The sequence below is a fragment of the Mustela nigripes genome, chromosome 1 (genome assembly GCF_022355385.1).
Source record: "Mustela nigripes isolate SB6536 chromosome 1, MUSNIG.SB6536, whole genome shotgun sequence".
Taxonomy (NCBI): Eukaryota; Metazoa; Chordata; class Mammalia; order Carnivora; family Mustelidae; genus Mustela; species Mustela nigripes.
The window spans coordinates 25,248,026-25,264,312 of record NC_081557.1 but is presented as its reverse complement, the minus strand read 5'-3'; the positions used below and the strand labels follow the sequence as shown (position 1 = coordinate 25,264,312).

Sequence of the window (16,287 nt, the reverse complement as noted above, 5' to 3'; positions counted from 1 at the left end):
ACTTTCTTTTCATTTTACATAAGCCCCTGTAATAGTTACAAATAAAACAAAATAAGCGTGTAGCAGATGGATACTCAACAGAGCTTGACAAGACAATAATAAATCAAGGGGTTTGGTAGGAAAAATGTTTGTTCAGAATGTTAGTTGACTATAATGTTGGTAGCCTTCTATGTTCCGAGTTACATGTTCTGATTTATTTCAGGTCTGTAGATGCATCAGTTTGATAAATGTCTGCCTGTCAATAGATTAGACAGATTCATAAGTAAAGCCTGAGAGAAGTCGGTGATAGTTTTGTATGATTCAGTACACAGTGGTAGAACAATAGCTTACCTTAGCAATTATAAACATTCCGGTGACACTATAAACCAGATAACTTCTTCTAATGATTTTTTTAAGTCAGAATATCCAATATATCATATATATCATATCATGTCCAAATAACTGGCTCATTTTTCTTACATTTACCTCACTGATTACATCAAGGTGCATCCTTCTGTTGCTTTTTGTAAATGTGTGCCAGGTATACTGTATTTGGGGTGCAGGAGTCCCAAAGGCTGCATAATATAATTTAGATCTATAATGGAAACAATTTATCTTACTTTTTAAAAATTGTATCAATGTTTTTGACAAAGATGAACTTTAAAAATACAGTTAGAACTTAATGTTCTTTAAGTATTTTAGGAAATAAAACCTCTTCCTCCCACTATGGATTAATGCTGTTATAACTCGCCCTATTACATTTCTGGATTTCCAGCTTTTTATAATTATTATTCTCTTCAAAATCTCTGCTCCGCGGTGCCCCCTCACTTCACTGTTTCATGTTTCCTACAAAGAGTTACTCTATTCCCACATGGAATTCATAACACCTTTGTTCTATCAAGGTGCCTGTATCGTCTCATACTTCTGATTTTTTCTCTTTTAGAGTAAGAAGTTGTTCCTTGGCCTTTCTAACACTAATTGGGAGATGGTGGAGGCAGAGTAGCAAGGTGGCAGGGAGGAGAAGGAAATGCTTATTTCTGCCTCTTTCTCTAATGGGACTGCCGATTTATGTTGTCTTAAGTAAATGAGTCTGATATACTCATCTGTGAAATGGAATTATTTTATGTACCATAAGTCTGTTGTAAGAATTAAATTAGGTCAAATCTGTAAAGTGTGTGGCATAATGTGCTCTGGCACATAATAATTGCATAATAAATGTTGTGTCCTATACTCTTAGTTACCAGATAGCATGCTTTGCAGTCGGTTCTTCTCACTTCTCCACTCACTGCATCAGATTAGTCTGTTCTACCTCTACAGAGAAGGTAAGTAGTTAGGAGTACAGATTCAGGAGACAGAATTGTTTTTGAAATCTCTCTCCAACATTCATTAGCTGCACCTCAGACTGTCCACCGAACCTTCTCTCTTAAATCTCCCGTTTCTCTTCTGTAGAATAGTAATAACAATAGTAACTTACTCAAAGTGTGGTTTTGAGAATCCCACTAACTTAAATGAATGTGGGTGAGTGTGTGTGTGTGTGTGTGTGTGTTTCTGCCTATGTATAAAATGAATGAATGATGCAGAGCAAATGTGTGGTGCCATTTTTGGTGTAAAAGAAGCATTCAGTAAATTTATTATACATTTTTATTATCATTATTACTCTCCATTCCTACTGGCAGTTCGGGCTTTGTGTCCTCTTACCTGGGTGCTTGCTCTATACCAAGTCACCACAATATTCTCATAAGCTGCCATCCATCTAATACTCTTGGCAGTCACATTATTTTTTTCACTTCAGAAGTCTTTAGAGCTGTTCATTATCTAGGAGATAGGATGCAAATTACTTACCTTGGCCTTTCAGGACTGCCAGGAGATGACTTCACACTACCTTCCAGCATTATTTCCTACATTGTTTTATGGGGTCCTTCTAGGATGGCCACAGGGAACGTATATCACAACAAATAATAGTATCTGGCACATACATGGAAGTTTTTAATTTCTTCTTGTTTTCTCCCTTTTTCTCCTTTCTACTACTCTCTTCTTGTAATACATCCTGCATTCTAGTCAAACTTGTTCTCCCTCTACATATCATATTCTTTCCTACATCTACGCCTTTGGTAAGATTTCATACTTTGTTTCTATTTATTTATTTATTCAGTAGATATTTATTAATTATATTCTCTGTCATGCAATGTTTGGCATCCAGGACACAAATGTTTAGGGCATCTTCCAGAGGAGTATTATGGAAAGAAAGAATGGAAATATTAAAGATACTAAGGCCTCCAGCTGAAAACTGTTTGAGAACAAGGACCATGTCTATTTTGGCCTACTCTTGTATTTCTAACTCTAAGAATAGAGATGTGCTCATATTAGAATTCTCATAATTGTTTGAGAATTCAATTTGAGAGAGATGGAACAGAGCAAAATGGTAGAGAAGACATGAGACTATTTAGCATGTTTGATAATTATAGGTGCTTTTGTTATATTTTATAACTCTATGGCTAGAGAATATATTATAAAATCCATGTGTAAGGAGTGGAAGATAATATTAGACAGAAATGCAGAGGCCAGAATCTGAAGACTATTAATCATTATGTTTAGAAATTTAGACTGTGTCATGTAGCTTTGGAGAGCTTCTGAGAGCAGGAATGTCACATTCTACAATTTTATTTCAGAAAAAATATCCTGTTAATAGTGTAGCAAGAAGAATTAGAAGTCAGACTGAGGTATGGATGTGAGTGTGAACTTACTGCAATAGTAAAGCAAAGAAATAAGGGGTCCTGAATTTAAAATGGGAGTGGAAAAATTTAAGGCATATTTATGTACAATCAACAAGATGCTGTAGGTAACTGAATTTGGGGAATGTGGAAGAGTGAGAAGAAAGGGTACTCTCTGACTTCTGTCCAGCATTGATGGCCCTGCTGATTTGTAACCTACTCCAATTTCGTCCGTCTCACTACTGATTGAAATACCTATGTTTTTTTCACTCCTCCTGAAATGTTGTATATGCTTTTCTTATATTGCTGATTTCTTTTTACTAGTAATTATTTGTGTACATGTCTAATTCCCTCATCAAACTGGAAGGCCCATAACTTAATATCTCAAGAGTTATTACCTCTTATGACCTTATCTGTACTGAATATTCAGTAAATATACAGATAATTAGTTAATGCCATATATTTTAATTTACCTCTGGAAAAAAAAATGCAGAAGGTTAAGTATATGCCTGAGACATGTCAGTATTTCAAAATGAAACCTGTTGCAAATAGGTGAAGTTTTCCAAAATTCTTTCAAAAACACTTCAATTCTAAATATTCAAAACTAGTAATTGCCAGAAAAGGAAATATTCATAGGAAGAAATTTTTCAGTCAAATCAGGCCATATTGTTTCCAAATTCAGATGAGAACTTACTATTAAAAATCTTGCACAGATTGGAAATGACTAATCAACATTAGGAAAATGAAATTGAAAGATCTGCCCTCGTGCTGTTCATGGCTAAAAATGTTTTCATGTCCAATTTTAACAGTGTTGTTCTACTGTGAAAATTTCGATGATTAGAACTGTTGGATTAGGAAAAATAAATCATTTAACTATCTAGTCTATGCAGGATGATCTTGGGTAAATCCCTTGACTTCTCTCAGTTCTCCTTAGCTAGGTTTTAAAGAATGTCATATCTGAGAGGTGTAAAAGTAGTGCTAAGTATACTCCAGAAAGACAGAACAGTATATATTAATGGAATTAAATTGGATTATTTCTGTGGGTTCTTCTAGCTCCAACTACCCATGGGCCTATGATTTTAAGTATTTTAATTTTTTGCTTTTAATTTTAAGGTCAATTTTAAAACTGTAACCTGTCAAGAAGTCAGTCATCACCAGTTGCTATTATACATAATAGATGGGTATTGTTCTGAGACTACGTATACAACATAATTATCTTTGGAATTAGATCCAACAAATTTATCATCATAAAGTCCTAAGACAATTTAGGGTGGTAGAATAGTGATTGTTTTCAACTGTATTGGAGGTTTAAGGTGCAAAGTTCCCACATATATGTCTACCTTCACTAAGAAAAAAATTTTTTTTCAAAGAATAATTGTTTATTTCAGTGTGATTCTATAATTCCAGTTGAGGAATATTATGAGATGAAGTGGAAAGAGCATAGGATTTATATTTCAGTATTAGCTCTGCCCTTAGCTACCTACCTTTTGGGGCCTTGGTCTCCTCATAAGTAAAATGAGGAGGTGGAATAAATAGTGTGTTGTGTCCCTCTAAGCTCTGAAATTCTGCATCTGTACCCTGTTCATTATCAGATTCACAGCTATAGCTCAACTATTCAAGTGTGACTCATCATGGTGCAAGGTAGAACCTAATCATTTCTATATTTAGAAGACCATGGGGATAAAATGTCATTTATTTGTATTTGATTCAAAGAACTGCCTAAAATAAGAAATGTTCATTTTCTTAGTTCAAATGTAAAGGATTCTGATCAACAGATAGAAACATTGTGCATTAGAGTTACATAATATTATTAATATCAGATCATTATTAATGTTCTGAAAAAGTTCATTAATGAAACAGCTTGTAATACCTGGAATATATTGGTGTTAAATGACTTCTAAAAGTTAGATATCCTGTGACTATTTTATCTGGTCTTATGGTAATGAGTCTTGTATCTTGAGGAGTGTTTCTAAATTCATTTGCACAAATGAGTATTGGTATCTTTATCATAGCTACCTTGGGAAGCTGAACTCTTTTTTCATATTACATCACTAAATATTTACTAAGCATCTACTGCTGTACACTGATGCTGTTAAAGTGGAGTCAGAGTTGGAGAACTGTAGTTTATTTTTTAAGTCACAATGTTTATTTTTTAAGTCACTTTTTTTTTTTATTCTGAGCCCCAATCTCCCTGTGCTGAGAAGCCATCAATCTCAGTCATTCTCATTGCCCCAACTGAGCTATGCAGAAGCCCTTCATCTTACTACTCATTTCATACCACACTTAGTTCTCCCTGAGATGCCTTTTGTTGTAGTAAAGGCCCTCTAGGACCAGAGGTTCTGCTGCTCCTGTACCAAAGAGGGGTATGGAAATCTCTGGTATCACTGGGAACCCTGTGTTGAGAGTCCACCCTCCTTCAGTTCCTCAGATAGACAGCTGCTTTGAGATCTTATCATCTGTCAGTCATTTCATTAGTCCTGCACCTTCCTGGAATTTGTTCATTATTCCCATCTCTCTTCTATCCAATTTCAATGAGATCTCTCTCTCTTTTCCTTAAAGATACTAACCTACCCAGGATAACTAGCATTCTTTCTGAGCTTTTTTGTTGTTGTTCTTTAATATTAAATGACAGGAAAGTGGTTTTCTCCAGATGGTAGGAAAGATACTTTTTTCTTTGACATGCAAAAATCCTTAAGGAATATACATTTCTAAAGCCCTAAATACCTAGGCACCTACTTAAAATAGAGAGAGAAGAGGAAGAAAAAAAGAGAGAAACACATGTATCTCAAGAGTTGTCCCGCTACACAAAGATTAAGACATGGTTTCTGAGAGCCTAAATTCCAGTGGAATGGGTGATCTATAAAAAAAAAAAAACAGAGTTTTCTTATATAATTTTTATAAAGCTATTTCTACCATAATTCTTTCTATGTCATCCACTTTTTAATTTCTTTCTTTTGTTCACTCCTCCCTTCTTCTCTTTATTTCTTTCAGAAAAGGCTCAAAATTCAGAGTTGGAGACACATGGTTTAGAGTTCTCTTTCCCTCACTTGCTTGTTATAGGATCTTAATCAAGTCACTTATCTCTCTGCACCTGAGTTTTGTACTTGCAAAAATGGAGAGAAAGCCACTTGTCCCTACTTACAGAGCTTTTGTTAGACCAAGTAGGAAAACTGTTAATGCTCAATAAATTATAAGGTATTGGGCAAATACAGGCTTTGTTGATTTAATGCAGAAGAGAGCCAGGTATACCTGTATTCAGTTCCTGCATTTGATACTTACTAGCTTAGTTTAATCTTAGTTTCTATGTATGTGTACATCTGATAACACCAATTTAGTGGTTGTAAGGGAGAAATAAGATAATTTTTATGTATCCGTGAAGTAAATAGGGGTACATTTTATCCCCCTTTCTTAGATGAAACAGTTGAGGCTCAGAGGGTTAAAATACTTTGGTTAGGATTATACAAGTGAGAAGTGGGACTGTCAGAATAAAATCTTGGTAACAAATATTGGTTTTATGTATTAGATAAATTATATCAGGTAATTTTAAAGAAAGAGTTCCTTTTATGTTTGAAACATTATATATATATATGAATACATGCAGATGAGACCCATAGAAGTATTGATTTGTAACACTCAGATTTATTTGTTCTTTTGCATTTGTCCAGTATTATTTTATTGTCAGCTAGTACAAATTTTAAAATGTGGTCTTACATCAAGTTAGGGACCCAGGAGAAGGGAGACACTAATTGGCTCCCTTTTCAGTTATAGTGCTGGTTGATTCACAAGGCCTAAATTAATGAGCAATGTATATTAGAATTTTCAAAATTCTAGTTGATGGCTTCAGTAACCTATTAACCTAGGACATATGGTGGGGTTCACTTGTAGTTTTATAAATCCATGTCTCCAGCTTTGCTTTGTGGTACACTTGACTGGTTATAATTATTATTTTTTTTCCTATGGAAACTTCCTTGATTGTCAGTACATCTCCAAGGGCATAATCATGATATATTAAAAAATAATCATGTAAATTATAATCATCTTACATTTTCCAGAATATTTTTAATGATGAGAATTTTTCTTTTTAATTATCAATTGGGACTTTCCTGGCTTGAGATAAAATAATCATATGCAAATTGTTTTATTTTCTATACTCTCAGTTTAAATACAGAATTATAGCAAGACTTGATATTGGGGCATAACAAGAAAGTAATTTCTATTTCTGCCTTGGAAAAGTTCTTTGTTTAAATTATGCTAAGCCCCTAGAAATTTTTAAACTGAAGTATGGTAAGGTGGGAGATTTTTACTTATTCATTGATACATAAAATAAGTATACAGACTCAGAACGGAAATTATTTGATTTTGAGATTATAAGTATATACTCCTAACAACCATACAAATAATACGAAGGGGCTCCTGGGTGGCTCAATCAGTTAAATGTCCGACTCTTCATCTCAGCTTGGATTGTGATCTCAGGGTCATGAGTTTGAGCCTCACATTGGACTACTTTAAAAAAAAAAAAAAAAGCAAGAATTTCTAGTGTTTTTTTTTCTAATTATTTTTATTAATATATAATGTATTATTTGCCACAGTGGTACAGGTCATGAATCGTAAAGCTTACACACTTCACAGCACTCAGCAGAGCACATACTTTCCCCAGTGTCCATAACCCAGTCACCCTCTCCGTATCACTCTCCACCAGCAACCCTCAGTTTGTTTTGTGATATTAAAAGTTTCTTATGGTTTATCTCCCTTCCGATCCCATCTGGTTTCATTTTTTCCTTCCCTATGCACCAGATACCCCAATCTGCCTCTCAAATTCCTCATATCAGGGAGATCATATGATAATTGTCTTTTTCTGATTGACTTATTTCACTCAGCATAATACTTTCTAGATCCATCCACGTCATTGCAAATAGCAAGATTTCATTTCTTTTGATGGCTGCATAGTATTCCATCATATATCTATATCTATATCTATATCTATATTTATATATATGTATATACACAAACATGTCTTCTTTATCCATTCATCTTTTAATGGGCATCTAGGTTCTTTCTATAGTTTGGCTATTGTAGACATTGCTGCTATAAACCTTCGGGTGTACCTGCCCCTTTGGATCACTACATTTGTTTCTTTAGAGTAAATGCCCAGTAGTGCGACTGCTGGGTCATAGGGTAGCTCTATTTTCAACTTTTTGAGGAACCTCCATACTGTTTTCCAGAGTGGCTGCACCAGCTTGCATTCCCATCAACAGTATAGGAGGGTTCCCCTTTCTCCGCATCCTCACCAGCATCCGTCATTTCCTGACTTGTTAACTTTAGCCATTCTGCCTGGTGTGAGGTGGTATCTCATTGTGGTTTTGATTTATATTTCTCTGATGCTGAGGGATGTTGAGCACTTTTTCATGTGTCTGTTGGCCATCTGGATGTCATCTTTGCAGAAATGTCTGTTCATGTCCTCTGCCCATTTCTTAATTGAATTATTCCTTGGGTATTGAGTTTGGTAAGTTTCAAGTGTTGTTTTAACATTATCATCTATAATGTTGAAAAGAGTGTATAACCATTTCTTTTGTTCTGACAGTGACAGAAGTGCAAGCTTTAGTTGTATTAACATACTTATGTTAAAGAGCAGCGCTTGTGGTTTATCACCACATTTACATCTCTTATAATTTACATCCCTCCTCTTTTAAGTTTTGATCAGAAAATTTCCTCCATGTTATTCTTGAAATAGCAGGCTAACTTTTTTGAGGACTTGTTCAGAGGATAGGTCTCAGCACGGTAACTGGTAGCAAAAAATCAAAGCGTACTTGTGTCTTGTTTCTAACCACTCTCCTGGAAATAATTTGTAGCCTTCAGGGCAGGAGAATGTTCAGATCCAATTCAAGAAGTTGTCTTCTTGTGCAGTGTTCACATTAACTTTGAAAAAGTTACAAGTTTATATATTTTTAATAGTTTGATGTATAGCATATGTCATTTTTCATGTATTCAGTATTATTGGAATGATTATTTTTCTTTTCATAATACCAGTGAAGTTTATTTAAAGGGCACATTAATCTACACTGAGAGTGTCTTGACTTCCAAATCAACCACAATCAACTTATTCACAAATATGTTTCTAATGGTCCAGGTCTGGTTTCTTGCCCAACTGAGACCTATTTTCTTTATAGTGTGACCCAGTAAAAGAGCCAAGAAGTAGATTCAAGTCCAATTAGCCTTACTGTTTTTCTAGAATGATCTAAGCATGAAGCCACCCCTGTAGATCATAAACTGTTATCCTGGCAAAATTATTACTTACAGATCTTACACTCTCAAGTGTCATGGTTTAGATGACCAATTATATATCACCTTACCAGTTAGGTAAGTATTGATGGTATCTTCTTTCCCTCTGACTTTCTTTTTCTTTTCAAAGCCTGGGGAAATCTAAAAACAGTGGGATTTTAAGTGTCTTTCCCAAAAATATATAGGTACTTATGACAAAGCTAGAATTTACCCTAGCTGTTTTGACTTTAAGCGTTGAGCCTTTGCCAGTTTTGATTTTTAAGGATTTGTCCTGTGATTATTTATTGTTAGGTATATTCATTCTTTTTTTCCTGTATCTCTTTCCTTCTCTCATTCTTTCTTTGTATTCTTGAATATCTTCATGTGTAATACAATGCCATTTAGAGAGATTGAGATAAAGTGAGCCATACTAATTGTAAGCTATTTCCAAATAATGAGAAATTGTTGGAAATATCATCAGCCAGGTGCTGGAAAGCATTAAAAAGCTAGCAGCATAACTCTGTAGCCAGTTTGACCTTTGGAGGAAAATGTAAATTTGTCTTAAATTGGCCAGCCTATGCCAGAGATGATCATTTTACTGATACTCTGACCATTTCTTTCAAACTGGTCACTCATAATTGATCCAGGTCTCATGTATAACAAATTGAACTCTAGGCAAAATAATTTTAATTGTTTTTCCAATTGCTATCAGCTCGGAAAATCAATATGTACCTCTAGAAATTAAGGTAGCTTGCAAGAATATTTTGTTCATGCTTAGGTAGTAATTTTATTTTTCTGTGTTGGCCAGATTTTTCTAGATATGACATTTGGTTCAGGAGGACACACAAGAGCCATTCTACAGAAGGAGTCAGACATTACTCTGTATGCCTTAGACAGAGACCCAGCAGCTTATGCAATAGCTGACCAGCTTTCAGAATTATATCCGTAAGTAATTCTCTTGTATAATTATTGAATTTTGGTGCTGAGTTTTAGAGAGCTGGGTTTACCATTTTGGAATTTGTTCTCCCTTGTATGCTGTTATACTTCACTCTGCTACATATTTTCTCTCTTTTTTCCCCTGAAGGAATTAATGTAAATATTGTTTTTAGTACCACTTAAAATGATATTACTGCCTTTATCCTTCCTGAATTCATAAAAAGAAATTAAAAAAATGACTTATGGCTAAAATTTGAACATGAGTTAATGTCCATCCATGGGTAATATTTTGACAGTAGTTTAAGAAATAATTTATGAGTTACAGTTTCTAAGAATTTACTGGTAAAAGTAAATAAATATGTGAGAATAATGCAGAATTCATTAGGTCACATACATCACTGTAATGCAGTTGTTTTCTCTGAATTCTTTTTGAAATTCACAAGTAAATTTAGAGCACTCTATATCCCTCTGACAAGAATTAGGTGAGCTTTCACTGTGGAACCTTTTAAAAATGTAAAATATTGTCTTCATGAGTTGTTAAATCATCTTTAGAGAAAATTTTGGAATAGTGGATTATGCTGTGTTGTTTTAAAAATTACTGGTCTGAAAAAGGGAAATGTCTTGGAGCTAAGTTGACTACCCACAAACAGGTATACGGCTGTTTTCAAGAATAAGGAATTAGTCTCTTATGCTTCATAGTCTGAAATCAAGAAAATAGATGAGAATTTTTGAGGTAGATTTTGACTTGATGTACATCAGAGTTTTTTGGTAGTCGTAACTGTCCAATAATGAAAAAGTCTGTTTGGTGAAGCAGCAAAAGTATGAACATGGAAAAGTTTAATCACAGACTAAAGATAGGAAGTTGAATTACTTGTCTAGAATAGTCTTTTTCAACCTCTCAGGTCCCAAACTCTTTGCAAATCTATCAGTGTGATTAATTCTCCCAATAAAAATTAAATAAATACACCTAGATTTTAGTTTGCAACATCACAGGGTTCAGTGGGAGTGCCTGAAATCCACTTGACCCCAGGTTTTTTTCTTTTAAGAAAAATATGAGGATATGGTTTAACGATGTGATACTTAAAAAGCAAAACAAAGCAAAACAAAACAAAAAAAAAACACCTATCACTGTTATTCTGTAATGTAACTTATATGCATGCATCTTCTTTAGAAGTTCTTGTAATTCTAAGGCATTCATATTGGTGAAACATCTTAAGAGTTCACCTGATTATGACCTGAGTGTTCATAGAATGAATATAGATCCCTATTATATTTCACTATCATAGAAAAACTGGATTTTCTTAGATATTATTATTTCTAAAGGCAGTGAGTTCCAGTTCAGTTTTTCCAAGGTCTCTTATTCCCTCAAAAAGCCTCCTTTTCTCAGAAGGAGCTTAAAATTTTATCAGTTTTATCAGGTGTCTCAAGCATCTTGAGACTATATTCTCTTTTCAGTTTACAGTTGTAGAAACTATCAGCTTAGGTTAAATAATTTGCTAAAAGGCATATATGAATAAACAGAGATAAAGCTGGGATCTCATCACCTAATAATCTTTTTTTTAAATTGAAGTATAGGTAATACATTATGTTATAGTAGTTTCAGGTGTACACAGCATTTCTGCACATTACTCAATGCTTACCTTGGTAAGTATAGTTAGCATCTGTCACAATACAGCATTATTAAAATATTATTGACTCTATTCCCTATACTGTACTTTTCATCTCTATCACTTATTTATTTTGTAACTGTAAGTTTGTACCTCACAGTCCCCTTTACCTACTTTACCCATCCACCCAGCCCCCTTTCCTCTGGCAACCACTAGTTTGTTCTTTGTTTTTAGGAGTCTATTTTCCCTTCGTTCATTTTTTTTCTTTTTTTACTTATAAGATTCCTCACATAAATGAAGTCCGTATGATATTTGTCTTTATCTGTCTTACTTATTTCACTTGGCGTTAATACCCTCAGTTCTATCCAATTAATATCCTCAGTTCTATCCAATTGGCAAGATTTCAGTCTTTTTAATGGCTGAATAATATTCTATTATATATATATGTATATGTGTATATATATATATGTATATGTATATATATATATATATATATATATATATGGACACTTGGGTTGCTTCCATAACTTTCCTATTATGAATAATAATGCAGTAAACATAGAGCAGCATATATCTTTTGAAATTTGTTTTCATTTTCTCTGAGTAAATACTCAGCAATGCAGTTACTAGGCTGTATGATATTTCTATTTTTAATTTTTTGAGGAATCTCCATACTGTTTGCCATGGTGGTTGCATCAATTTACCTTCCTGTCATCACTACAGGAGCATTTCCTTTTCTCCACATCCTCCCCAACACTTCTTATGTTTTGTCATTTTGATACTAGCCATTTTGACTTGTGGGAGGTGATATCTCATTGTGATTTTGATTTTCATTTCTCTGATGACTAGTAATGTTGAACATTTTTTCATGTGTCTGTTAGCCCTCTGTATGTCTTCCATAGAAAAATGTCTTTTCAGGTCCTCTGCCCATTTTAAAATTGGATTGTTTGTTTTTTGGTATTGAGTTTTATAAGTTCTTTATATATTTTGGATATTAACCCCTTATTGGATACATCATTTGCAAATGTCTTCTCTCATTCAGGAGGTTGCCTTTTTGTTTTGTTGATGAATTCCTTTGCTGACAAAAGCTTTTAGTTCCTCTCTCTTTGATGTAGTCCCAATAGTTTATTTTTGCTTTTGTTTCCGTTGCCTGAGAAGGCATATCCATAATAGATATGTTGCTAAGGTGAATGTCTGAGATTCTTTCCTTTGTTTACTTTGAAACTTAGGAGTTTTATGGTTTTAAGTTTCACGTTTAGGTCTTTCATCCACTTTGAATTGATTTTTGTGGGTAGTGGTCCAGTTTCATTTTTGGCACACCAAATATAGCTCTCCAGTTTACCCCAAAACAATTTATTGAAAAGACTGTCTTTCCCTCATGGTATATTTCTTACCTCCTTTGTGATAGACAATTGACCACGTAATCATGGGTTTATTTATGGGATCTCTGTTCTGTTCCAGTGGGCTATATATGCCTATTCTTGTGCCAGTACCATACAGTTTTATTACCATAGCTTTGCAGTATATCTTGAAATCTGAGATTGTGATTCCTTTGGCTTTGTTCTTCTTTTTTAAGCCTAATAACCTCATTTTATTAAGTTTCATACTACCTTGACTCAAATCTTACTGAAATTTTTTTAGTTCTTTGGAAGATAATTATTTGCCAAGTATAATAAATTACTTAAGGAACAGTAGAATAAAACAAGGCAAGAAGAATTAGTATGGATGAAAACCAGAATGAAAGCAACTGAAAAGAAAAAAGAATAAAGAAATCCAAGTGATCATTCCAAAAACATGTGATTAAGATTGAAGAGGACACCAACCACGGATATGGGATAAATTAATCATAAGATAATACAACCATAATTCTATGGTAACATGTGAAACATCAATGAAATGAATAGTGTCCTAGGAAATATAAATTATTAAAATTGACTGAATAATTATAAAACTTTAATAGGTCATTACCAGAGAAGAGACAGGAAAGGTAACTAGAGTACATAGAACAATGCACCATGACAAGATTTGCATTTGTTATCTACGTCTTAAAAAATAGGAAAGAGTGGGGCCCCTGGGTGGCTCAGTAGGTTAAGCTTCTGCCTTCAGCTCAGGTCATGGTCTCAGGGTCCTGGAATCAAGCCCTGCATCAGGCTCTCTGCTCTGCAGGGAGCCTGCTTCCTCCTCTCTCAGCCTGCCTCTCTGCCTACTTGTGGTCTCTGTCTGTCAAATAAATAAATAAAATCTTAAAAAAAAATAGGAAAGGGCATTGCCTTTTATACTATTCTTGATCATGATAAGAATGTAAAGCTTTTTCAGTTCATTCTATATTGACTCTAGCAGTTTTATACTTAATCCTGTTAGAAGTAGTATAAAAGAAGAGAAAAAGTCTTAACCTCACTGAAGAATATAAATGTAGAATGCAAAAGGAAATACTAGCACACCTAATTCATGTATCATTTAGTTGAAAGAATAATACCTATGGCCTAGTTAAAAGAATAATACCTAAAGAATACAGAGATTTCTCCAGGTCAGCCAGCCAATCAATGACAGATTGGTAAGCATGACTGTAACCAGCTAGATAATAATATTAAAATCTCTATGTTAAACAGGAATATAACTATTTAAATGTAAAATATTCTATCAGCTAAGGACAAACAGCAGTTATTTTCCCAAATGGTGAAATACTATAACAATTTGAGTCAAAATCGGGATGTAAACATGGATTAGCCTCTATAAATACTACAATCAGTATTTTTGGAAGATCTGGCATAAAGAAGAAGCTAATTAAGATATTTTTCTTGTAATGATTTCACCAAAAGGCTTGTAAAATTAATAAGTTGATACAATAAGATGGCTAGGTAAAATTTTAAAAATATTCTTTGTAGTAAATACTTGGGAAGGGAAATAGGAAAAAAAATTCATTCTCTAAAAAGTACCGAGAATTACTTAGACTATTTAGTAATAAATTTTACAAGAAAGGCACAGTTACAAATTAAAAAAAATAAAACTTTCTAATTTTACTAAAGGACATACAAGATCGAACAAAAGAGAAATCTTGTTTTGGGGTAGTATGAATTCATATTTTATAAAAAAACAGTTCTCCCCAAATTTAATGTTCATCCAGGAATTATTTTAATTGGTTTAACTGATAAATCCTTGTTTTTAATTTATGTAATATGATATGAAATATATATGGTTGGGGGAGTGACAGATTTTTGAGGGGAAATAAAAAAGTGAGGGGAAACTTGCCTTCCTACATGTCGGATCATACTGTAAAATCACTGTAATGAAGTCAGTATGATATTGACATGCGAAAAGGTAAGTAGACTGGTGAAAGGCAGAATTCAGATACAGATTCAACAATATAATAGATATATACTATTGAAAGTTGAAAGAATAATACCTATGGCTATACTATAAAATAATAATACCTATGCTATACTATAAAATAATTTAATAGAAGGGGAAGATATTTCAATTTTTTAAGAAAATAGTGCATTATTAAGTAAATGGTATTGGTACAATGCTCACTGAACTTGAAGAACATGAAATGGACCCCTATTTTAAGTCAGATTCAAAAATAACTTCCAGATAGAGTGAAAATATATGAAAAATTGAAAAAGAAAATTCTATAAGAAAATTGAAGACATTATATAGACAATCTAAGTGTAAGTTTCTTAATTAAGACTACAAATCACAAATCTATAAAATTAAATATTAGAAATATCTAATATTTTATAAAATTTTAGAAGTAGGCAAAAATAAAAATATTTTCCAGACAGTTAATTGGGGAGAAGAAATATTAGTAATATAGAGAATAAGAACAGGATTGACATTCCAGTGAAGGAAAATACCGTTTTCCTCTACCCTCCTAAGTTCTCAACTGGAGCAGATTCACAAGAGAAAATGCATACACATTTATTTTTTATGTGCTCCATAAGGAAGTGAAGACCGTAAGACATGGTTCACCTGATTATTTTTATATTAGGTTTGATGAAGAGTGAAATGTTATGGAAGAATATGGTAGAACAAGTGTTATGAACTAAGTGTAGTAAACTAGGGGAAACTAGTAAGCCCCATTTGTTCAGATTCTTCTTACTTTCATCTTTGGAGATGATAAGGGTTCTTTTCCTCTGAATATAGAGAGGGCATCTCACACATGAGGGTCTTATGACCTGCTTTAGGAGAAGCACAGCAAGTTCTTCCTTTATGTGCTGTTTCTCATGTTCCTTCAGTTTAAAATATTCAGTATCGTGCAAGGTGCTATATCTTGAGGTAGCATGACTGCAACCCCATCAATATTTATCATGTAGGAAGAGTTCTTCTAAAATTGATAGCATAACAAAATCCAGTTTGGAAAATGAGCAAAAGTTATGGGGGGGGTCATTTGTAGGAGATTAAGTTATGAAAAGATGCTCAACATCAATAGCAGTGATGAGGGAAATGGAATGAAAATAATAATGCTTTATATTTATGAGACTGGAGAGACAGTAATTTGAAAAGTGAGGATATGCAGAAAAGGATATTCATCCACTTCTCATGAGCATCTTTTCCTATTAACAAAATGCATAACATGCTTAGAATCTATCTCATCTAAGTAAAAGAATCAATATCTAAGGAAGCATATTTTATGCATTAAGTGTGTATTTCACAAATTTTGATTATACTTATATATTATCATATTGTTATATTATATATTTTACATGCAGAACATTATAAATCCTATTTTTTATATTTTATTATCACATTCATATTTCATTAAATTATCTTAAAAAATAATTTTATTGATTGGAGAG

The 16,287-nt window shown here is 33.4% G+C and overlaps 1 protein-coding gene across 3 annotated transcripts in view; it reads left to right on the top strand.

Annotated features, from left to right (window-relative positions):
• METTL15 (methyltransferase 15, mitochondrial 12S rRNA N4-cytidine) overlaps nt 1–16,287 on the top strand; it is a 186,486-nt gene that overhangs the window by 78,211 nt on the left and 91,988 nt on the right. For all 3 annotated transcript variants that reach the window (XM_059406697.1, XM_059406687.1, XM_059406705.1), the window contains exon 3: nt 9,757–9,893. In XM_059406697.1, the coding sequence (XP_059262680.1) occupies nt 9,757–9,893 (137 nt within the window). The remainder of the gene's footprint in view (nt 1–9,756; nt 9,894–16,287) is intronic.